The sequence below is a fragment of the Panthera onca genome, chromosome E3, assembly GCF_046562875.1.
Source record: "Panthera onca isolate mPanOnc1 chromosome E3, mPanOnc1 haplotype 2, whole genome shotgun sequence".
Classification (NCBI taxonomy): domain Eukaryota; kingdom Metazoa; phylum Chordata; class Mammalia; order Carnivora; family Felidae; genus Panthera; species Panthera onca.
This window is the reverse complement of record NC_138354.1, coordinates 25,279,094-25,302,947: the sequence shown is the minus strand read 5'-3', so window position 1 is coordinate 25,302,947 and position 23,854 is coordinate 25,279,094. Positions and strand designations below refer to the sequence as shown.

At 43.3% G+C, this 23,854-nt stretch overlaps 1 protein-coding gene across 3 annotated transcripts in view; it reads right to left on the bottom strand.

Moving 5' to 3' along the window:
* The window catches only part of DNAH3 (dynein axonemal heavy chain 3), a 168,135-nt gene that overhangs the window by 15,000 nt on the left and 129,281 nt on the right, over positions 1 to 23,854 (bottom strand). For all 3 annotated transcript variants that reach the window (XM_060648727.3, XM_060648729.3, XM_060648728.3), the window contains 6 exons: positions 23,358 to 23,523; positions 21,175 to 21,391; positions 19,441 to 19,623; positions 13,921 to 14,119; positions 8,743 to 10,884; positions 1,681 to 1,906 (listed from right to left, as the gene is read on the bottom strand). In XM_060648727.3, coding sequence (XP_060504710.3) covers positions 1,681 to 1,906; positions 8,743 to 10,884; positions 13,921 to 14,119; positions 19,441 to 19,623; positions 21,175 to 21,391; positions 23,358 to 23,523 — 3,133 coding nt within the window. The remainder of the gene's footprint in view (positions 1 to 1,680; positions 1,907 to 8,742; positions 10,885 to 13,920; positions 14,120 to 19,440; positions 19,624 to 21,174; positions 21,392 to 23,357; positions 23,524 to 23,854) is intronic.

Genomic DNA, 23,854 nt, shown 5'->3' with positions numbered 1-23,854 from the left:
TGCAGTCCCCACCACTCTCCGTTGATGTCCAACACTGAGGCTGACTGCCCATGATGACTGCCACTGTACTGCGGGAACTGGAATATCTCCTGTGGCCAAGTCCTCTTCATTCATATATGTTATTCCTGGCTCCTATAGGCACTTGGGGTAATAACTTTTGTGTTAGGATCATATTACAGAAGACCATAATATCAGCATAAATAATTTTTTGTTCAATGTTAATTGTATCATTGATGGTACTTAATCAAGTCACCATCCCAAACCAAACAGAATTCCTGAAACTAATTGGATTCCTTTAAACTCTTCTATGGATTTTATAGGAGTCTTACATGTATATAATAAACTATGGCCTAATCTGGCTTTGTAAATAAACACCAAACACTTTCCTATTTTCAGGCAAACATGACTAAAATGAAAATAACCAGGGGCACCTGAGTTAAGCATCTGACTTTTGCTCAGGTCATGATCTCATGGCTTGTGAGTTTAAGCCGTGGGTCGGGCTCTGTGCTAATAGCTCAGAGCCCGGAGCCTGCTTTGGATTCTGTGTCTCCCTCTCTCTCTGCCCCTCCCCCACTTGTGCCCTCTCTCTCTCAAAAATAAACATTAAAAAGGAAGAAAGAAAGAAAGAAAGAAAGAAAGAAAGAAAGAAAGAAAGAAAAAATAACCAGCAAACTTTGTAGCCTAGAACAGGAGTTGGCAAACCTTTCCTGTAAAAGGTCAAAGAGTAAATTTTTAGGCTCTGCAGGCCATATGGTTTCGGTTAGAACTACTTATATTGTGAAAGCAGTCACAATAGACAGGATATGAATGAGCATGGCTCTATTTCAATAAAACTTTATTTATGGACACTGAAATTTGAATTTCATATAATTTTCATGTGTCATGAAATATTGTTGTTTTGATTTTTTTTCAACCATCTAAAAATGTAAAAACTCTTCTTAGCATATAGGCCATACAAATCAGGTAGCAGGCTGTATTTGAACTACAGCCTGTAGTTCGCTGACCTCTTGCCTGGAATAAGAGAACATTTGAGTTGAAAAGGGCTTTGAAGTCTGTCTGGTTCATCTCATCATTTTGTATACGCAAAAATTGAGGCCCAGTTTTGCTAGGCTTTAAAATTCACACAAAAAATAGGTAGCTCTTTCCAGTATTGATTAAAATTCCACAGAGCCCAAGAAATACAGGTTAGAGCAGCATGGACATTGGTGCCTACACTACAGGTGAGATTTCTTCCATGACAATTTTAAAAATCAGATTTACTGACATTTAATCTACTTTCCCAGACACATCTCCTATTATATCCCCCAACAACTTCTCATAGTATATACCCCATATTCATAGAATAACTTCTCAGTGTTTTCTTCATATGCATCTTTGCTTTTATAGATGCTATCCCTTCCAGCTGGCATGTCCTTCCTGCAAAACGATCATCTTTCAAAACCCCAGGCAACTGTCAGGCCTCTAGGCACTCCCCAGCTTTCCCTTCCCTTTTCTGTGTTCCAGGGTTCTTATTCAAATGAGTACAGCAGGTACTGCATGGCATCAACATCATTCATCCATGGTCTGTTTTCTGCTAGATGAGAACTGCGTTTGCTCATCTTTGCACTCCCAGCCACCAGCATGACATCTGGAGCTCAAGATTGGGGCCCGGAAACAGGTAGTGGTGGGGCAGCACCTCACCTGAATCTGATGTTAGTGCTTTCAGGAACAATCACCTCCTCACAGATCTTCTCCAGTGTAGGCATCCAGCTTGTGGCCAGGTGGCAGTTCTGTAATACCACCCAGGTGCCATCTTTGATGGCAGTGTTGATCATTTTGGCAGCAATTGAGCCTTGGCCTTGGCCAAGGGAGATGGTCTGTGTTCTGGTGCCTCCCATGCCAAGATCATCAGCAAACTTCAGCAGGCCTGAGACCAGGAAGAAAAGGGTTTTTTTGAAAGAGGACAGGCCAGCTAAGACCATATTAACAGGGACTATGCAGAAAGAAGGGCTACATCAAAATTCTGGACTCAGAAAGAAACTCACTGGCTTCTGTCAATTACAAAAATAAGCATCTCTATGGGGAAGATTTAGACTTCTTTTAAGAGGATGAATGAAGCTACTATTGATTCCTCTTTTGTTCTGAATACATAGACATTCTTTTTTTTAAGTTTAAAAAAATGTTTATTTATTTTTGAGAGAGAGAGAGAGGGAGAGAGAGAACATGAGAAGGGGACAGGCAGAGAGAGAGGGAGACACAGAAGCAGGCTCCAGGCTCTGAGCTGTCAGCACAGAGCCCAGCCTGGGGCTTGAGCCCACGAACCACAAGATCATGACCTGAGCCAAAGTCAGATGCTTAACCAACCAACTGAGCCACCCAGGAGCCCCTCTAAGTTTTTTTTTTAAAGTAATCTCTACCCGCAGCATGGAGCTTGAACTCATGACCCCAAGATGAAGAGCCTCATTCTCTTTGAACTGAGCCAGCCAGGTGCCCCAGGCATTCTTTATTTAAAAAAATTACAAACTGAATTATATAATACAAACAATAACAACAACAACAAAAAAACAGAGTCTGAGAGACAGAATTTCCCAGGTGCCAAAAATGAAGAGGGAACTCAAAACTAAAGAGATGAACACACAACCAAAGAACTAGAAACTGGGTTGTTACAAATGTATTTTACTAGAAAAATAGGCATTTGTACAGTGAAATTTCAAGTAAGTCTCTTTCTCTTCTCTTTTCCTCTGAGGCAGCCAATGTTACTAGCTTTTTGTGAATCCTTCCAAACATATTTTATGCATTAAATAAATGCATATATACTATTATGTGAACTGCAGAATACTACACTTGCTTCTTTCACTTAGATGTTTTCCACATCAATACAGGCACAGCTCAGAGATATTGCGGGTTTGGTTCCAAACCATCGCAATAAAGTGAATGATGCAATAAAATGAGCAAATGATTTTTTTTGGCCTCCCAGTGCATATAAAAGTTATGTTTACACTACAATATTACCCACTAAGTTTGCAGTAGTATTATGTCTAAGAAACAATGTATGTACCTTAATTTAAAAATATTTTATTGCTAAAAAATGCTATCATCTGAGCTTTCAGTAAGTTACAATCACTGATCACAGATCACCATGAAAAACAATGGAAAAGTTTGAAATATTGCCAAGAATTACCAAAATGTGACCCAGAGACATGAAGTGAGCAAATATTGTTGGAAAAATGGCACCAATACTCTTCCTGTCATCTTGGAGCCTGTGGCGGCCTGCTGGAAACAGGACTCCTAAAACGACAAATATGTCTGGAAGGCTGTGGTCCAAGGCCAATTTTCTTTGGAACCAGAGGGAGCACACGGCACTTCTTAAAATTGAAGGTGTTTATGCTCAACATGAAACTGAATTCTATCTACGCAAGAGATGTGCTTATGTGTACAAAGCAAAGAACAACACAGTAATTCCTGGTGGCAAACTGAAGAAAACCAGAGTACTCTGGGGAAAAGTAATTCATGCTCATGGAAACAGTGCCATGTTTTGTGCCAAGTTTCAAAGCAACCTTCCTGCTAAGGCCACTGACCACAAAAATCTGTGTGATGCTGTACTCCTTAAGGATTTAAACTTAACTGAGAGGTACCCGGGTTGCTCAAATATTTGACTTCGGCTCAGGTCATGATCTCCCAGTTCGTGAGTTCAAGCCCCACATCAGACTCTCTGCTGTCAGTGCTGAGCCTGCTTCGGATCCTCTGTCTCCCTCTCTCTCTGTCCCTCCCCTGCTAGTGTGCACACATGTGCTTTCTCACTCTCAAAAATAAGTAAATATTCCTAAAAAAAAACTCTCCTTAGACATTCTGTCATTAAAAAAAATACATACATACATACATAAATGTGTAGATTTGTTCTCTTAAAAAAATAAGAAAACTGGGACGCCTGGGTGGCTTGGTCGGTTAAGCGTCCGACTTCGGCTCAGGTCATGATCTCACGATCTGTGAGTTCGAGCCCCGCGTCGGGCTCTGTGCTGACAGCTCAGAGCCTGGAGCCTGTTTCAGATTCTGTGTCTCCCTCTCTCTCTGCCCCTCCCCTGTTCATGCTCTGTCTCTCTCTGTCTCAAAAATAAATAAACGTTAAAAAAAAAAAACAAGAAAACTGGAACTGATAGGTTGCTTGATGCAGGGTTGCCACAAACCTTCAATGTGCAAAACAAACAAACAAACAAACAAACAAAAAAACCGGATCTGCAAAGTGCAGTAAGGTAGAGCACAATAAAACAAGTTATGCCTGTACATACAGAAAAGTCTTATTCTTTTTCATGGTTACATAGCATTTCACGATTGGAATATACCATACTTTATTTAACCAATCTGGACGTTGGGTGATTGTGGACACATAACTTTTGCACTCATAAGAAATGGGGGGCTAGAACTGAGACTTTTGTAGACAGTTGGGACCTTCAAAGGGCTGCACCTTTATGTTAAGGTGGCCAGAAATCTGGCTACTGGTCTAGAAGCAATGCAGAAGCTCATTGGTGGAAAAAATAACTCTCTGCTGAGAAAACAAAACACTAAGCCTATGCCACATGTGGATGAAGGGTGTGGGTTTATAGTACCTGTGGGTGGGATTCCCCAACTGAGAAATTTCCCATAAAATTGATATAGAATGGGGGCGCCTGGGTGGCTTAGTTGGTTAAGCGCCCGACTGTCCATTTTGGCTCAGGTCATGATCTCATGGTTTCGTGAGTTTGAGCCCCGTGTCAGGCTCTGCACGTGCCTCTGTGAGGTCACGCACTCCGTGTGACAGTGTGGAGCCTGTTTGGGCTTCTCTCTCCCTCTCTGTTTGCCCCACCCTGCTCATGTTGTCTCTGTCTCTCTCAAAATAAATAAATAAACTTAAAAAAATTGATCTAGAGTGGCAACCCCCCCTGGGGCATCAGTGTTTGCATATGCAAAGTCGTTCTGTTAGGGCACTCCTAAAACCCAAGGTATTAGGAGACTCCCACAAAAGAACACAAGATTGCTGATTGTGAACTCACAATAAAAAATTACAAGCTACGTGAGGAAATATATCACTATAAGGGATAGCACATAAAACAATCAGGAGAATTTATACTCCACAGATTATATATGAACTCTGTTATGAGCCCAATTATGTCTCTTTCAAATCCATATGTTGAAGCCCTAATTCCCAGGACCTCAGAATGTGGCTGTATTTGGAGATGGGGTCTTTAAAGAGGTAATTAAGTTAAAATGAGGTCAACAGGGCAGGTCCTAATCCAACAGGACTGGTGTCCTTAAAAGAGGAGGAGACTGGAACAATGACATACTCACAGAGAGAAGACCATATAAAGACATAGGGAGAAGATGACACAGGGAGAAACTGGCCACAAACAAGCCAAGGTCTCAGAAGAAATTAACCCTGCCGATGCCTTGATTTTGGATGTTTAGTTTCCAGAATTGAGAGAAAATAAATCTCTCTTATTTAAACCACTGAGTCTTTGATATTTATTTATAGCAGCCCTAGCAGATTAATATAATTTCTGAAAAAGACCATGAAAGAAATACATCTAAAAATCAATAAAGAAGGACCACAAAGCATAATAAAATTCACAGTCCTACGAAAAAAGAAATACATGGATTTGGAATAAAACAAATAAAACTTCTAGAAATGGAAAGCACTGTCACTGCAGATAAAAACTCAAAGTACTGATTAAAAGCACAGGGTAGAGACAGCCAGAAAGAATTAGTGAGCAGTAAGGTCTGCAATCAATGATCTATCCAGTAGTACTCATATTGTGGTTTCCAAATCCTGTGGCCTGTTTTGAAAGAACTGGAGTTCCTTAAAGAAATGTCTGTACAAGATGAGCCCAGAATACATGTTAATTCTATACGGCAAGGATGCTATATAAAACCACTGGGGTTATGTGAAAACTACTAGGCATGAAGGGGCCCCTACAGGCTAGAGACTGAATGATTTGAAAACCAAAAAGAATAGTAAATAAAAAAACACCACCATGTTTGAAACACCCACTATGTTAAAATCTATGCATTCACAATGGCACAAAGAAAATCTTATTGCTTAAGTAACTTCACAGGATACCAGGGCACTAATTTATTAATATGAAGTTTGAGAAATCAAGAGAATGAACCAAGTGTCTATTCTGCTGGTCTTTTTTGAGCTATAGTCAGAGTAAACCAAAGAGTTGACCAAGGAAATTTTTCTTCATAGAGGAGTTCCAGCGAATAAATGCAAACATAGTTGACAGAATTAAAATACCATTTTGTAGCCCTAATGAAATAATGGATCTGGGGATTGATTTTTTTAAGGCCACTAAAATCATCAGGTCAGTTGTTTCCAAAACATACTGGAATTATCTGAAAGACTTTTTTCTTTTTTTAATGATTGTTTATTTTTGAGACAGATAGAGAGAGAGAGAGAGAGAGAGAGAGAGCAAGAGAGAGCACGCAAGCAGGGGAAGGGCAGAGAGAGGGAGACACAGAATCTGAAGCAGGCTCCAGGCTCTGAACTATCAGTACAGACCCTGACGCTGGGCTCAAACCCAAGAACCATGAGATCATAATCTGAGCCAAAGTTGGACACTTAACCAACTGAGCCACCCAGGCGCCCCTACCTGAAAAGCTTCTAAAACACAATGCCTGAGCCTCATTGACAAAGATTTTAATTTAATTGGTTGAGGGTGTGGCATGCACATGGAGGTTTTTCTTAATCTGCCCCCTGCCCCTCAAACTAGGTGATTCCATTGTGCAGCCAAGATTGAGAACCATCACATTAGCTGTGAGGCTGATGGGAAACTTTACAAGGGAAGCAGAATGGGAAGGTGGATCACAATGACAGTGCCTGAGTCCACTGATAAAACTTAATCAGAAAGGGAAAGACAATCAGATAGTATATGCTTCCTGGTGTGAGGCACTACAAGGGACACAGTACCCGTGAGGTCTCCTGGGAAGTTATCCAAGTTAAATCTGATCAGGCCTCTAGCACAGACAGACAGGAATATGCAACATATGCCACTGGACACAACTGGCCCATCCTTTGCCAGCACATCATCATTTTACAGACCATACTATGACCTTTCCTCCATTTCTCTTTACCTTTCCTGGTTTACCCTCATTGCTCTAATTTAAATCTGCCACATAAAGGACATAGGGGTTAAAATAAAGCTACTAGAAAGGGACCATGAATTTATCTTTGACAATAACACTGTGGTATGGGAGCGTGGAAAGGGTACTAGTTCGTTTCAGCTCCCTCCTCCGACTTCCTCCCTGGTGCACAGCTGCCAGCTTTCCATCCAGGTCAGGATAAGTGTCAAACACCTCAGGGGTTACAAAAGAATGGCAACCTTGTCATTTGCATTTCTGGTACTTTTCTTCATTCAGCCACAGAGAAAATGAAAGCTTTGAGATCCAGCGGAACAGAAAACAAATCTATTTCTGTCAATAACTCATACCTGTTAATATGCAATAATTGATTTCTGGAAAGATACACAAACCAGTAATAATGGTTACTTCTGGAAGGGTTAGGAGGAAGATATACCTTTCACTCTACACAAGGGTTTCTCAACCTCAGCACTACTGACATTTTGGGCCAAATAATCCTTTGTTGCGGGGGATTGTCCTGTGCACTGCAGGATGTTTAGTAGCGTCCTTGGGCTCAATCTACTGGATGCTAGTAGCACCCCCTACTTGTGACAAAAAAACGTTTCACCACTTTGCCAAATGTCCCTTGAGGGGGCAAAATGGCCCTGGTGGAGCCACAGTCCTATACTTTTCCACATTGATTTTTTTTTTTTTTTTTTTTTTTTTTACTATATACAGTTATACACAGTATTAGTCATTACACTTTAATTGGGGGCACCTGGGTGGTTCAGCTGGTTGAGCATCTGACTCTTGATTTCTGTTCAGTCATGATCTCACAGTTCATAAGTTTGAGCCCCACTTTGGGCTCCACACTGTCAGTGCAGAACCTGCTTAGGATTCTCTCTCTCCCTCTCTCTCTCTGCCCCTCAACTCACACGCATGCATAGGCACACACTCTCTCACTTTCTATGTTTCTTCTTTTTTAAATGTTTATCTATCTTTTTGAGAGACAGAGAGACAGAGCACCAAGTGGGGAGGGGCAGAAAGACAGGGAGAGACAGAATCTGAAGCAGGCTCCAGGCTCTGAGCTGTCAGCACAGAGCCCGACATGGGGCTTGAACTCTCGAACCATGAGACCATGACCTGAGCCAAAGTCGGATGCTTATCTGACTGAGCCACCCAGATGCCCCCTCTCTCTCAAAATAAACCAACATTAAAAAAAACTTTAATTTAAAAATTAAAAGAAAAGAGAAAAGCCTAATTTAGAGAGGCAATAGTATTAGAAAATGATTTAGGACGAAGATGATAAACTACCACCCAGTAGGCTAAATCTAGTCCTGGTCTGGCCCTCACAATTTTTAGGAAAGAATTTGAATGAGTTATCAGGATGTAAAAATGGGTGATTTCTGCATTTCTGATTTCTCTTGAAAAATCAGGTGACCTAGCCTTCCTGGGCTCACATTATCAGATGGCATGGTGCTTCGGGGCTGAAGAGGAGCTGCTTTCTTTAGGTGGGAAAAGAAATTTTCAGTGGCCTCACCCTCACCTTCACCTGTTAACTGTTCACATTTCAAAGCATCTGAGTTTGAGATTCCTGCTGGAAGGGACACGCTGTTGTCATCCATTCATGCATCCTGGGGTATTTATGTTCTTCACACAACATTCTGCCCTTACCTGCCATTGGGTCTGCACCTGGAGACAACACAAAAATCAACGGTGCACAACAACTGGAATCATTGTAGGACTCCTGGAGATCAAAGGTAGGGGCTTCAATGTATACACTGCCCATGTGCTCAGCGATGAACTCCCGAATGGCTGGAACCATTTTGTCAGGCCGCAAACATCGTAGGATTACCATCCTCTCCAATCCCTGAAGGAACTTCCAAGATCCAGGGAATGTCTCCTCATGGGGCCAGGTGGAGTCATAGATAAGCTTCCACTCATCAGCATTTTGTTCTAAATGTTCCATCAGGCCTTTCAGTTTGGGCAATGCCGAGGCACGAACCACTTCCGCCCATGCCTTCTCGGACAGCCATTCAGGAACTGGGTTGGGGAAGGGGTTGTCCAGGGCGACACCTCCAGTTAGAAGGAAGTACCAAACCTCCTCATTAATTTGCTTTTTCTCTTTCAAGATGCCGATGGTGAGGAGGAGAGAGAAAAGTAGCTTGTCCTTCTCAAACAGAGAGCGGCAGACATTGTTGTAGATGCTGAGGGTAAAATGTTCGATGATGTACTCAATGCGACGGTCCAGTTCTTCACTTTTATTGCTATGAGCCAGGGAATGCACATAGAGGTTTATGAACCATGTCAGGGAGTACTGGTACATTGGCTCGATGTAGGCCAGGTCAGAGATACAGAAGAAGATGGTGGCAGAATGGACAGCCACTGGCTTGTAGCCCATCCGAGTCTGATCGATCTGTGTTTCTGTCACTGAAGCAATTTTCTGTTTCTCAGATATCTCCTCAGACAGCATTTTGGAGGAGGACAAAACTTTGATGGCAGTCTCATCCTCGAGGATGTTGCCCTCAGACAGGGAGAGGACTTCCAAGATCTTATCTTCAATTTCTTTTAGCTGTTTCTTGTTCTTGGCGCTTTCTACAATCAACTCGTTCTTCTTCTCTTCCAGTTCTGGCTTCTCCTTGGCGGCCACAATGCCAAGGAGCTGATCCTGGAGACCTAAGGGTGTGATCATGAAGTTGAGCAGGCAGACTTTCACAGCAACTTCAGGGAGGTAATGTGGGTTCCTCAAATGGGTTGTGATATATAACTTAAAATCCCTGGAGTATTCAATGATGTTTTCACCCAGCCTCATGTACTCAACCCCTTGCTGCTTAAATGTGGACTTGAGCAAGATGGGTTCAATAAATGCATCCAGCTCCTCTCCAACATTTTCTAGCAGGACGGGGGTGCCAAACTGCAGGGCGTTTTCCAATGTCCTCACATAGCTGGCATCTGAGAATTTGATGACGGAGAGCTTATTTGCTTTCTCCATATTCTTGATCCACTTATTGGCCTGCCCCTGAGGGTCAATCATTAAGGCCCAGCGTCTGGAATTGGACACAATGATGCCATTGTCAATGGAGAAGGAGTCAATGGGCAGCCCAGCAATCTGCCAGGCCCGGATTTTTACAGGATCTCCTAATGTGTTGCTGAGACTGAAGTCACTAGAGCCAGGGATGACCTTGTCCTTACACTGGGCCAACCACTGCTTCTGACACCTTGCCCGATAATCCACTGTAAAGGCCCCCAGGTAAGCCACAGTCCCTGAGGACAATAGCACATCCCCTGTTAGATTGGTATAACGGATCCCCAGCTGCCGGGTGGCTTCTGTCCATCTGTCCTTCTCTCCCCCAAGACCACTGATCAGCTTTTCTGCTCTGATCAGTTTCTGGGAGCAGATCTCAATGTTTTCCTCCAAGGTCCTTTTCTTGGTGTTCATCTCCTCAAAGTCAAGATTCAGGGCCTGGAGGCGGTCTTCCACCAGCTTCAGTTCTGCTCGCTTCTGGTTCAGTTTCTGCATCTGTGCGTCCAGCTTCCCCTCGGCCTCTCTCAGCCGCTCCCGTTTGGGAGCCACCACTTTGGCCACACGATCATACACCTCCATGGCCCTCACCCACTTGCACAGACCTTCGCAGGCAGATGACACATTTTTAATGACAGCTGGCTGGAAATCTGGGTGATCGATGAACCTTTCCCGGATCCGCTTCATGATCGTTGGAGGGATGTTGTCTTTGTCATATGTCTTAAGACTCTCCAAGAATTTCAGATCTCCAAGAATCTTTCTTGAAACTCCCCAGTAATCCTCTATCATTTTACCTATTTGGAACAAGAAATGGATATTGGACTATTATTAAGACATTCTGGCTGAGACTTCAAGATTTGCAATGGCTACTCATATTTGGGGAAAAAAATCCAAGGTCCTACCAAACATTTTTAGTGCCGGGAAATACTCTGTTTAATAACCATAATGATGGATATATGTCATTATATATTTGTCCAAATCCATAAAATGTACAATACCAAGTGTGAACTCTAATATAAACTATGGACTCAGGGTGTTAATGATGTGTCAAAATAGGTTCATCAATTTTAACAAATGTACCACTCTGTTACAACAACAGGGGATGCTATGCATGTGTGTGGGTTAGGGGTATATGAGAAATCTCTGTACCCTTCTCTCAATTTTGCTGTGACCTTAAAATTGCTCTAAAAATATAAAATCTAAATTAAAAAAAAAAAAGAAAAATCTAAGTTTCTTACCATGGTCCAGGAGGCCCACTGAACTCATCTACCTCATCTTTGAGGCCTTGCTCCTTGGACTTTAGTCAGGCAGAACCTTCTTCAACTCCTCAAAGATCTTAAGTGCTTCCCTACCATAAGCCCTTGACCTAAACTGTAAATAGCATCTGCTGGCTCTCAACCAGACTTCAGTTCAATTGTCACCTCCACTGAGGGGCACCTGGGTGGCTCAATGGGTTAAATGTCAGACTTCAGCTAAGGCCATATCTCACGTTTCATGAGTTCGAGACTCGAATCAGGCTCTGTGCTGACAGCTCAGAGCATAGAGCCTACTTCGGATTCTGTGTCTCCCTCTCTCTCTGCCCCTCCCCTGTTTGCACTCTGTCTCTCTCTCCCTCAAAAATAAACATTAAAAACAATTTTTTTTTAAAGTTACTTCCACTGAGAGCTTTCCCCAGATTTCTGTCACTACACTGGGCTACTCTATCCCTCCCCCAGCATTTTCTTTCATCTCAGCTGCTGGAATGTCGATTCCCTTTACATCATTTATGCAACCTGTAATTTTAATGTTTTATTTATTTTTGAGAGACAGAGAGTGACAGAGTGGGGGAGGGGCAGAAAGAGGGAGACAGAGGATCTGAAACGGGCTCCATGCTGTGGGGCTCCCAATGTGGGGCTCAGACTCACAAACCATAAGGCCATGACCTAAGCTGAAGTCAGATGCTTAACTGACTGAACCACCCAGGTGCCTCTGAATACTCCTTTTGAAGTCTGGGAGGTGGGCTAGATGGTACCCAATCAGTCCCTGTGAGTGAGTCTCAAGAGAAAGAGCAAGGGTGGGGAAGCAGCATGTAACTATAGAAAAGGCCATCCTTGCCCTGTCCAGAAACAAAGCAGGGCCCTTATTCTCCTCAGCACCCATCCTGCCAATGACTGAGCGAGTCTTGATCCCACCTGGGGCTGCATCCCTTTTGTTGACATGCTGGAAATGAGTTAGAAGCCCTTTTGGCTCACAGCATTGTAAACACTTGCCAACCTCAGGTTAATCAAAAAAAAGTTATACTTGAGAAATCATATTAAGTACAATAGGTCAGATGTGTCCTGTTTCTAATGCAAGCACAGTAACCAAACAAATATTTCTCATGAAGGTTTTTGTCTGCATTCAGGAAAATGATCTGGTTCATTTAAATTCAAGGTACCCAAAATGAATTAAATGGTCTTATGCTCCGTCTTAATGTTCTGGCTAAAGTTGTGTGGGATAAATGAATAATACACACAATTCACTTCAATTTAAAAAAAAAAAAGAAAGAATGGTGGGTCCTGTGCTGATCAAGTGATCCAAGAAGAGAATGAACTTTCATGACTTTGGCCATACTTTGCGTATCTTGGCAGTTCTCCATGCTGGCTGCACCTTAGATCACCTGGAAGCTGAATATACATACACACACACACACACACACACACACACACACACACACACAGCTCAGTCTGTACCCAAGACCAGTGGAGTAAGAATCTCTAGGAATGCAGGCACGGGCTTCAGCATTCTTTACACTCCCTAGGTGGTTCTAGGGTGCAGACAGGGTGGAGAAGTGCTGGACTAGCTCATTCTTACTCAGTCAACTTATTACACCTCAGGTGTTTCCCTAAGGGATTCTCCTGTGAAGTCTACTTCCTGCCTGTCCATTCCTGATCACCTCTATCTTCTTCATGTGGTTTTTGGCCTGCCACCAATCAGGGAAGAAGAAATGTTAGTCAGTGGGAAGCAGAAGCCAGAGGCTCCTGAATGAGGGATCAGGGATTTAGAACCTTTCAGAAGGAATGGAGGAAGATCAGGGCTGTTCCCAGGAGAGGAGGATTCAAAAGGCAGGGAAATTACTGAGATGGGTTCTTAAAGTCCTTGTTTAGCTCTAAGACACTGTTATTAATAATGCAAAGTTCTACATGTAATTTGGATTTTAAGGAGGACAAATACTCACCTACTAATGCTTCTAGGTTTAATTATATGAGGAGCTTTCTTTCCTCCCTTATGCCCAAGTCTCTGATTCCTTGTCTTCCTCCCTTTGCCCCTTTCTGCCTTTGACTGTTTCTAGCTCTTCTTCTTTTCCCTCTGCCTTCCTCCCTCCTCACATCTCGCCCAGTTCATTATCTCTTTGTGCACATATGCATGCCTGAGCATGTGCGTGTGAGTCCAGGTGCCTATCTCTTTCCATCTCCCTGTATCTCGGTCTCATTCTCTGCGTTTCCTTCTCTGGTTTTCTCTCAGTTTCTCTCTTCTCTAGCTCTTTCTGTTTCTCACCCTCACAACCACACACTACTCTGTGTCAGCCTTTTGTCTCTGCAGCCTTCATTTTTGTAATGATTTTCAGTCAGGGGCCTTGACTAAGCTCAGCTTTGCCTAAAGACGCCTGCCTTTTCCCTACTGATTGAGAGAAGTGAGGAAGGAGAGAGCTGTGTGGATGAGTATGCACCTCCTGGCACCTTTCTGATCTCTTCTGGGACTCCAGACCCTGCTTGCAGGCCTGGGGCAGTGGGTGGGGGCGTGGTACCCCTCCTGCCAGGGAAAACAGCCTGTGAAGGCTGCTGGGAGGGGTGGGAGCTGAAGGGGGTTACCACTGCCGCTGGAGTCTGGCTTCCTCTCTGGTTTTAGCCCTTTCATGACGCAGATGCTCTCCATGACCAGCTTGACAGGGCCAGGCGGGTTCTGCATGGACTTCACCAGTGAGATGTCTGCTGGGTTCAGGGTGTCCAGGGCAGCAAGTGCAGCCTCCAGTGCCGGCATGGCCTCTGCCAGGTCCCCCTCACATTCATTCTGTGGGCAGCACAGGGACAGAGAGGGATGAGTGCCTGGCACACCAGGCGCTCACCTCTTGGAGGAAACTGGAAGAGGCTCTTCCTGCCCCTCCATGTCCTTCCAGGACGGTGCCCCCTCCTGGAGTTCTGCACAGGAGGGTGGCTCTAACTACTGAGTGGCAGCAGGCAGGCATCCATGGCTTTTCAGGGCTGTGGTTTTGATGCCTTGGACATTTGAGAATTCACCTGATTTGTGGTCTAAAAAAAAAAAATCAAGCTTTGGATTCTAAACAAGTTCCCAAGAGATATATGCAGTGGGTAACTTCATACCCACTGATCAAGGATGGGTTGAGAAATGGAGTAAAGGATGAGGCCCAGGGGCTGGGAAGGGGATTAGGGCAAGCTTGGGGGAAAAATAAGGCAGGAGGGGTGGGGGAGGGTCAGGGATGGGGTGAGGTCCGGAATGTACTGTAGCTCAGAGATGAGGCAGGGGTAGAGTCAGGGATAAGGTGAAGCTTGGGGATAGGGTGGAGTTTAAGGCAATAGTTTAAGGATGAGGAATGGGAACAGAGATTAATCCAATGAAATATTATTCAGTCATAAAAAGGAATGAAGTATTGATTCATGTGACAACATGGAAAACATGCTAAGTGAAAGAAACCAGACACAAAATGCCACCTGCTATATGGCTCCATTTACATGAAATGTGCAGAAAAGGAAAATCCATAGAGGCAGAAAATGAGTTAGTGGTTGTCAAGGGCTGGGGGAGAGAGAGGAATGACGAGTGACTGCTAACAGGTTTAGGTTTCTTGTGGGGTGACAAAAATGTTCTAGAATTAATGGTGATAAGTGTATACCTCTGTGACTGTACTAAACACCTCTGAATTGCATAACTTAAAAAGGTGGAGGGCACCTGGGTGGCTTAGTCAGTTAAGCATCCAACTCTTGGTTTCAGCTCAGGTCATAATCTCATGGTTCATGAGTTCAGGCCCCACATCAGGCTCTGTGATGAGAGTGCAGAGCCTGCTTGGAATTTTCTCTCTCCCTCTCTCTCTGCCCTTCCCCACCCTCTCTGTCTCTATCTTTCAAAATAAATTTTAAAAAGGTGGATATTAATGGTATGTGAATTAAATCTCAATTAAAAAAATTTTTTTAATGTTTATTCATTTTTGAGCCGTCAGCACAGAGCCTGATACAGGGCTCCAACCCACAAACCATGACATGATGTGAGCTAAAGTCCGATGCTTAACTGAATGAGCCACCCAGGCGCCCCTCAATTTTTTTTTTAAAGAAAGCTTAGCATTGTAAGATTTTAGAACTGGAAGGGACCTTATAGGCTATTTAGTAATCCAATTACCAAATAAACAAAAATAAAAACAAGGTCTCAGTAGGCAAAATGAGTTAGCCCCGGTCATGAAGCTCCAACTTGGGGACCCTGGTTCACACTCTGTGAATACTGTTGGTTGCCCTGCCCTACAAATGGTCACACAGCCACAGCTAAAATGAAGCTTCACAAGAGAACAACAATTCTTAGGCAAAGCAGCATGTGTTGAAGTCCATATCCCACAGGTGTATTGTAGGCAAACAAAATAAAGGTGGCATCACCTTCTTGCATGCACTTGTATGTATCTTCATGTGTGTATATCATGGATTCTTTATTTTAGGTTTTCTGATTTTTAAATAAACTTGCATCAATGTTTTGTTTGGCTTTATTATACTAAAACAACACCCATGCCCTCCATGAACCACGTCAGATGTTCCCAATATCAAAATGAAATGCTCTGCTTCAGATGGCAAAAATGGCCCAGTCCCAGGGGTAACTCAGTTTGCTCCCTCTTCAGTCCTAGGATAAGTGCCAGAGTGCAATGCAAGAGGAAAAGAACTGAAACCAAAGCCTGCTGTTTCTCATGGTCAGCTTCAGATAAAGTTGGTGGCAGAGGAGAACAAAGGTGTTGGCTCAGCCACAGCTTTGGATTCTTGGTGGAATTTCAATAATCCCAGGTTCCCACAGGTGCCACCAATAGTTCATGTTCCTTTCTTATCATGTGCCAGACAACCAGTGGCCCGCACATGCTTCTTGTCCTCCAGTGGCCCAGGAGCTCTGCTCCCTTTCCTAAGGAGCAAGGCCTGGGTACCAGCAAGCTTGTTTGTCAAGTGATGCAAAAAGGCTTTAATTATAAGACTGTGTGTACAGTGATTCTCAATGCTGGTTCTGCCTCAGAGTCACCGAAGAACATTTAAGGCCATCCTCATGGTCAGGCCCCACGCCCCGAGATTCTGATTCATTCAATCTGGGCGAGGCCTCGGCACCGCCTTTTTAAAACTCCAGAGGTGATTCTGACACACAGCTCTGTTGAGAGACTCCAGCTTACACTCTCGAAACTGAAAACATGGCAGGAAGGAACAGACTTTGGTGCCCAATGGGGGAATGGCTACTTGATGAGAGAAGAACTTACTTAAAATGGTCACTGAAATGATTATATGACATTTTGAAAAAACAGGTGTGATAGGATGTTAAGGAAATAAATAAGCATGATGCAAATTGCAATTATGGTGTGACTGCAATAATATAAAACTATCCATGTGTATAGACAGGGGCTAGAAGGAAACTTGGGAAATCAAAAAGATGTTAAAGCTGAGTTCTTAAATAATCTTTCATACGTGTTATTACTGTTACATCATTTGTTTCTATGATAAAAAACATTGATTAAAAATGACCCCAGTTGCTTAGCAATTCAAGGAGCAGCAGGGCCCTTTGAAAGGTATAAAGCACGGTGCACTCTCAAGAAACACAATCAACTCTGCAGCAATTCTGGAATCAGTTATTATCCTCATTAGGGGGAAAAGAAATGATTCATTCACTTAAAAGAAATGACTGCTGTAAGTGAACTATTGTACTTGGGAAGCAAGTATTTGGGCCTCTTTCTCTGCCAGTCTCCTCACTGTCCTTGGATAGATTTCACTTGCATGGCTGAGCCTCTCTGCTGCAGGGGCTACCACACTGGGGGCTTTCCCAGGTTACCTCCTTTCTAGGGGTGGGAGGAGATAGGAGGAAATTATAATCCTTGTATAGAGAGGGACTGTAGCTCTGAGAAGTTCAAGGAGGGGTTCTGGTCCTCAGGAAAACTCAGAGCAAGCACAGCATCTTCCTCCTTCCTGGGTACACCTCCTGACTCACCTCCAGGGTGTCATTTCCGACACTCAGGGATGACATGGCAAAACATCAGACCTTACCCTTGACACTGAAACCCAAAGTAGCAGTTTACTGCCCAGGAATGGGTGTGGTGGGTCGTCTCCATGTCACCTCCCTCCCTCCTGCTCCAGCAAGTCCCTGTTTTCCCCTGACGCTGTGGAGTAGAATCCAGTGATAGTACCCATATTTGGAAAGAGACTGTCCTTTATTAAATAGGTAAATCCACTTGGTACAAGGTAAATAACAGTTTTGGAGAATACGCACCACTAAACTCTGTGTGCTGGACATGTGCTACAAAATTTACCTGTTTTTCTTTTACTATTCTCACTTAATAGGCAAGAAAACTGAGGTTAGAAAAGGGACAGAAAAAATACTGAGCCTGATGTGCCCAATTATAATATTAAACCACGGAGGAACTGCAAATTCCTGTGCCTACAGGGGCCAGGCCCATGATGTGACTGTGGGAAGTGGGCTGGGTGGGGCTTTGGGGAACTGGAAGACACATGGGGCATCATCTATTCAATACTGCTGATGGGTGTAACCCAGAAATGCAGGTCCAATGTTGCCAGAATGCTTGATTTTTTTTCCCCAAGAAAAACTGAACATTCACAATTTTTACTTGAAATCTCCTAATTTTTAAAAGTTGAAGATTGTTTCAGACTTAAAAAAAATACTGTGTGTGTCACAGGGTAAATATACACTCCCAGATTCAGTCACTTGGTAGCCACATGACCTTGGACAAATCATTTAAGTTCCAGTACCATAATTTCCTTATATGTAAGCTGGGAATGCTATCATTTGCCTTGCAGGGCTGCTGCAATGATAAAAGGCAATGGTATATCAAGTATGAGAGAATACAGTCTCCATGAGGGAAGGGATTTTGTCTGTCTTGTTCACATTTCACCCCCCACTGCCTGGAAAGGCACTAGCACACAGCAAGTGTTCGGTAAGTATTTGTTAAATGAAGGACTGCAAGAAACCACCGTGGTGCTTAAGAGTAGTAGCTATTACTATCATCTTGTCACAGAATGGCAAAACACCTGCTGGATTATGGTTCCTGGTGGTCACCATCTTCTATGGTTCCAGTGGCCTCTTGTCTATGCCACTGGGACATGAATGAGCACACCTCTCTCACCCAGGGCCTTCACTGTGTGACTCTGAGATCAGGGATTGGATCTAAAGGAACCTATGAGAGGCCAGGTCTCAGGACTCACTGGAGAAAAGCCAGTCTATAACACCTGTCCTTTGCAAGAAGGTGCCCCATGATGTATTTAACTTAGAATCCAGACATAAGCTACTTCCTATTCAAGCTCTTTTATGAAGAATGGTCAAAAGGATTTTCTAATTCTGAATAGGGACAATTATCTTGAGCTAAGTGCCAACAGCGCTAAACCCACTAACTAGCTGTGCAACTCTGAGAAATCACTTCACCACTGAACTTCAATGTCATTAACTCTCAGATACTGATACCCGTCATTCCCAAGTCCAAGGCAGTTGTGACACTCAAATGGAATTGTGCAATTGAAAGGGCCGAGAAATATATAGCATCACATGAATGTTAATCATATTTTCTTCTAATATCAGAATGTAGGTGAAGCCCTGCCCAGGGCTATTCTTTGATACAAGAATCACCTTCAAGTGGCATCTTCTAGGTTCAACATTCTGTTATTTGACAATGATTTATTCCACCCCTGTAACATACCAGGCATATCTGAGCAAAAGATGACGGAGGTGGAGGAGACAGGCAGAGGGATAGCCAGTGCAAGGGCCCTGGGGTGGGAGTGTGCCTTTGCACTTATCCGAGGAATAGTTAGGATGCCAGAGTGGCCAGAGCAGAGTGAATGAAGGGAAGGTAATGAGATGAGGTTAGATCATGTTGGGTCTTGTAGGTCTTGACTCTGAGTGAGATGGAGAATATTCAGAAAACAGTAATGCTTCCTGGAGAGAGCCAGGTGTCACAAAGACTTGCTTCACCACTTACTAGCTGTGTGATGTATGTTAAGTCAGCTGTCTTCTTCAGACCCCACTTTTCCCTGCAGGATGGGCCCGACCACATACACTGTGCAGGACTTTGTTAGGCTCTTGTGAGATCATGGATGAACCCAGAAAATGCTGGTTCCCTCCCTTTCCTCTTTGGCTCTTTATACCTTGATTCCTTGAGCAATGGCAGCAGCAGCGTTGGCTTCTTTTTCATCCGCCTGCACCAGAAGTTTCTTGGCATCAGCCTCTTTTGTCTCCTCTTCAATTTTCACCATCATCTTGGCGGTCTCCTCAGAGGTATGGATGAGCTGAGGCTGGAGAGCAGTCAGTTCTACTTGCATAACTGCCACCTAGCAAGAAGGGGGGGGGGGGCAGCGTCAGCTCTATCATCACTGAGAATGGCATGGTTGGCAAGAGTTGAAACCATTCTCCAACCTATGATATATGCAGAAAATACTAATGATTTTAACATGGTCCTGGGTATGTATTTGTTGGCTGGAGTCTCTCTCTTTGATCTTTCAATACTTAGTTACTGAATTCATACTATGTACTGTAAATTATCAAGTACAGGTGCTAGGCACTAGACATAAAATGGTAAACTTAAAATTTTTTTAAAAAGGTACAGTTTCCTCCTGTGCTCTTGAACCTACATTTCAGTGTTGGGGGCAGGGAGAGATAAAACAGAAGCAAGTTAGAAAAAAAAAACCAAACTCCTACTTTTTTTTTTTTAGTCTGTGAAGGAAGCATACATGAGATACCTAGGGTAGACGAAACTTTCAAGGTCATTTTTTCCAAGAGTCAATGCCTTCTAGAGCATTCCTGTCAAGTAGTTTTCTGACCTCTGTTTGAGTTCCTCTAATGGTGGAGGGCTCACTCCCTCTCAGGACATTTGTGCCATTTTTCACCTACTGGCCCGGATTCTACCTTCTAAGGCAGCTCAGATGCATATCTGAGGAAGGTTTCATAATCCTGCTACCACAAGCATGTGGGAGAAGCACAGCATGCTGGCCTGATTAGGAGCACAGGTTCTGGAATCATGCAGAACAGGGTTTCAGTTTTGGCCTGACTGTTCACACTGGCTACTCACGAGCCTGCACGTGGGATTTTGGCAAGTCTCCTGGTCTCTCTGCATCGTGGTTTCTTTGTGTGTAACATGGAAATGGTAACAGTACTTTCCTCATACACAGCACCGTCATATGGAAGGGCTCAAGGAATGTTAACTGGCACCATCATTCTCTTTTCTGGTCTAGACTGCCTTGCTACTCCTCTAACAACATGGTTTGCTCACCCTTGCCTGGACAGAATCCAATTTTCAAAACGTCTCTAAGAGCCAGGGACCCCCGGGAACAGAACGAGGGAGGCCACCTCTGCTGTTCTCCCCCATCCTTGTGTCGTAGTGCTAGTGGGTTTGCTGTACTCAGCGGCAGGTCAACCTACTGCGAACCTCAATTAGCTCAGTTCTTTATTGGTGCTGAAAATCCATCCATTTATACAGCTCTCATTTTAGATGGTTTTTCAAGTGGCTCCAAGCACAAATTAATTACTAATTCATATGCCAGGTATTTTGCTATGGGCTGCACTTGTGTTAGCCCATTTAACCTTTGTTAATAGCCCTATGATGTGAAAACTATTATCCCCCCTCAGATCAAACTGAGGCTCCAAGGGGTGAAATAATGCAGTCAGGGTTCATCCATGATGAACAAGATATCAAGATCTTAAAGAAAGACAGAATCTCCGAGGGCTGGGTTTAGGCTGAGGCAAGCAAGGTAAAGCTCTACAAGAAGAGGTGCAGATGCTGTCCTTATGTAGTGACCTCCTGAATTCTGCACCTGAACAAGTGCCTCACTGTACCCACCTAAGCCTGGACCTCTTTGTCTCTCTTCTACTTTGGCAGTGCTCACCTGTGAAGATGCAAATTCTAGTTTCTGCAGACCTGTCAGGTAACGGTTCCTCATCATCTCAACCTCGTGTCTCTTGGTATTCAGGAGCGTCTTGAAGGTTAGGATCAGTTCGAGGTAGGAAGTGGGGGTGACGTAGTTGTGTCTGCGAAGTGTGTTATAGTAATCAAGTGACAGGTCCTTCACGCTTTCCTGGAAATATTTGCACATGGAGATGACCCTACCAAGGACACGAGGATGGTTAGGCAGGCCCAACGTCCTCTAGAGAGACCTACCACAGCTTTGGCTACAGACGTGAGGATGTGAGAAGGTACACACTGACTATGGCCTGCTAGACTCCCAAATTCTCAGAGACAGGCCAACAGAGCTGCAAGAAGGTTTGGAGAGACATATATTCCTACTAGAATGATTTTCGAGCAAGTAATTTCTATTTCTGGTCACTTTGGGGAATCACCAGAGCTTTGAGTAAGAGTTCTTAATCTTAGGTAGTCTGGTGAAGCCTCTGGATTTTGCAGAATGATAGTCTCAAAAGCATAAAAAAATACATAAAATTACAAAAGGAACCAATTATGTTGAAATCATTTTCAAAATATTGATTTTTTTTTTTTACCGTTTTTCAGTTTTGAGAGAGAGAGACAGAGGTGGGGTAGGGGCAGAAAGAGAGGGAGACACAGAATCTGAAGCAGGCTCCAGGCTCTGAGCTGTCAGCACAGAGCCTGATGCAGGGCTCAAACTCACAAACCATGAGATCATGACCTGAGCCCAAGTCAGACATTTAACCAATTGAGCCACCCAGACACCCCCATTTTCAAAATATTTTAAAAACCAAATTTGCGATATATCAGCGGTCAGCAAACTTTTTCTGGAAAGGGCCAAATAGTAAAAATCAATGGGTCACATGGTTGAGTAGTGGTAACTACTCAACTCTGCTGCTGTTGTGTGGGGAAAAAAATGGCATGGCTGAGTTCCAACAAAACTTTATTTATAAAAACAGGCTGTGGACTGGACTTGGTCAGTGGATCATGGCTTGCTGACTCTGCATTAAATAATAAGATGAGGCAACAGGTCTGAAAACTACCACAACTTTGAAGGAAATGATACACTAATGCATCTGTAAAGACTGAATGTGTTATTTAAAACACACACACACAACTGGGACTCCGATTGGTAACAAGTCCTGCTAATCCTACTGGGGTTTACTGCCTACATTCATCATTTAAGGAAATGCAAAATACCAGTTGGATGTCAATGAAAATGAACATATAATTTTCCTCCATTCACATTAACTGACCCTCTGAATTCTATCCCTGAGCCCATGGACCCAAGTTAAGGGTCTTGTGGCCTAGAGAATAAAGTTCAAAGTTCTTAAGGAGGAATTTATAGGCATCAATACTCTGACCCCTACCTACTTTTTCATTTTCCATTCATTCATTTACTAAATAGCCATTGAATTACTATGTACCAGGAACCTGCTAGGCACTAAGGATATAGAGTCAGACAAGGCAGATAATGTGACTACTGCCTTCATATGGGGCACCCAGGTGGACAACATTCTCATCTCTTCCCTTACTCTAGCCAAAATTAAGGACGTTTTGGGGTTGTTTTTTGTATATCTGTGCTTTATACATAAAAGAGTAAGTTTTTTTTCACTCTCAAAACAACCGGTTTTCATCCCCTTGGTAGCAATGTCATCCCTACCGAGAATGCATGCTCTAAAATGATTGAAATAGCTATATTATTAGAGCAAGGTTCTCATAGCTATGACAACAGTGCATCCCCAGGACAATTCTGAACAATGAAATTTCATTCTTTTTCAGCAAAGGTGTTTTATTAAATGTCTAAATAAATGTGATTTTCTCTTTTTAAATCTTTTTTTTTATTTTTAATTTTTAATTTTTAGAGAGAGAGGGAGAAAGAGTAGAGGATAGGGAGAGAGAGAGAATCTTAAGCAGGCTCCACGCTCAGCATGGAGCCCAAAGTAGGGCTCAATCCTACAACCCTGGGATCATAACCTAAGCCAAATTCAAGAGTTGGATGCCCAACCAACTGAGCCACACAGGGGCCCCTAAATGGGATTTTCTATATATAAATCAAGAAATCATAAAACAATAGTAACAATACAGCCAATATCTGGATTTTCAATTTGGAATATTTGGTTGGGGTACTAAAATGCAGCTAATGCTTACTCTATCCGAATATTGTCATCAAGCTCCACATCTTCCAGAAATTTGTTGGCTACCAACTCCAGGGCATCTGTGGGCCAGGACTGGAACCAATCAATCGTACAACAATTGATCAGTGAAGGGAACATCCGCAGGCGGTTCCGGAAGGCGTCCCCAATTGGGCTCATGGCTAATGAAAAGCAGACTTGGTTAGTTTCCTTCCTCCAAGGCAAAGAGGCAGGCAGGTTTTTCCAAGGATTCTGGTGGGTAAGGGGTTGGTTTCCTGTTGGTACTCCAGGGGTATAATGGGAATAGTCACAATGAGTGCCTGAGAAGCACAGCAGAATCATCGGATACTTCCATGCAACTTTGTGATGGGAATTTAGTATATTATAATAGACTTCTGACTGGCCTCCCATACCTATTGTTCTCCTTTCCAGATCTTTTGCATCACTTAGCCAACATGGTTTATGCCCTTTGATCCTCTTTCTCTATTTGTGCTGACTCAGATATAAGGGAAT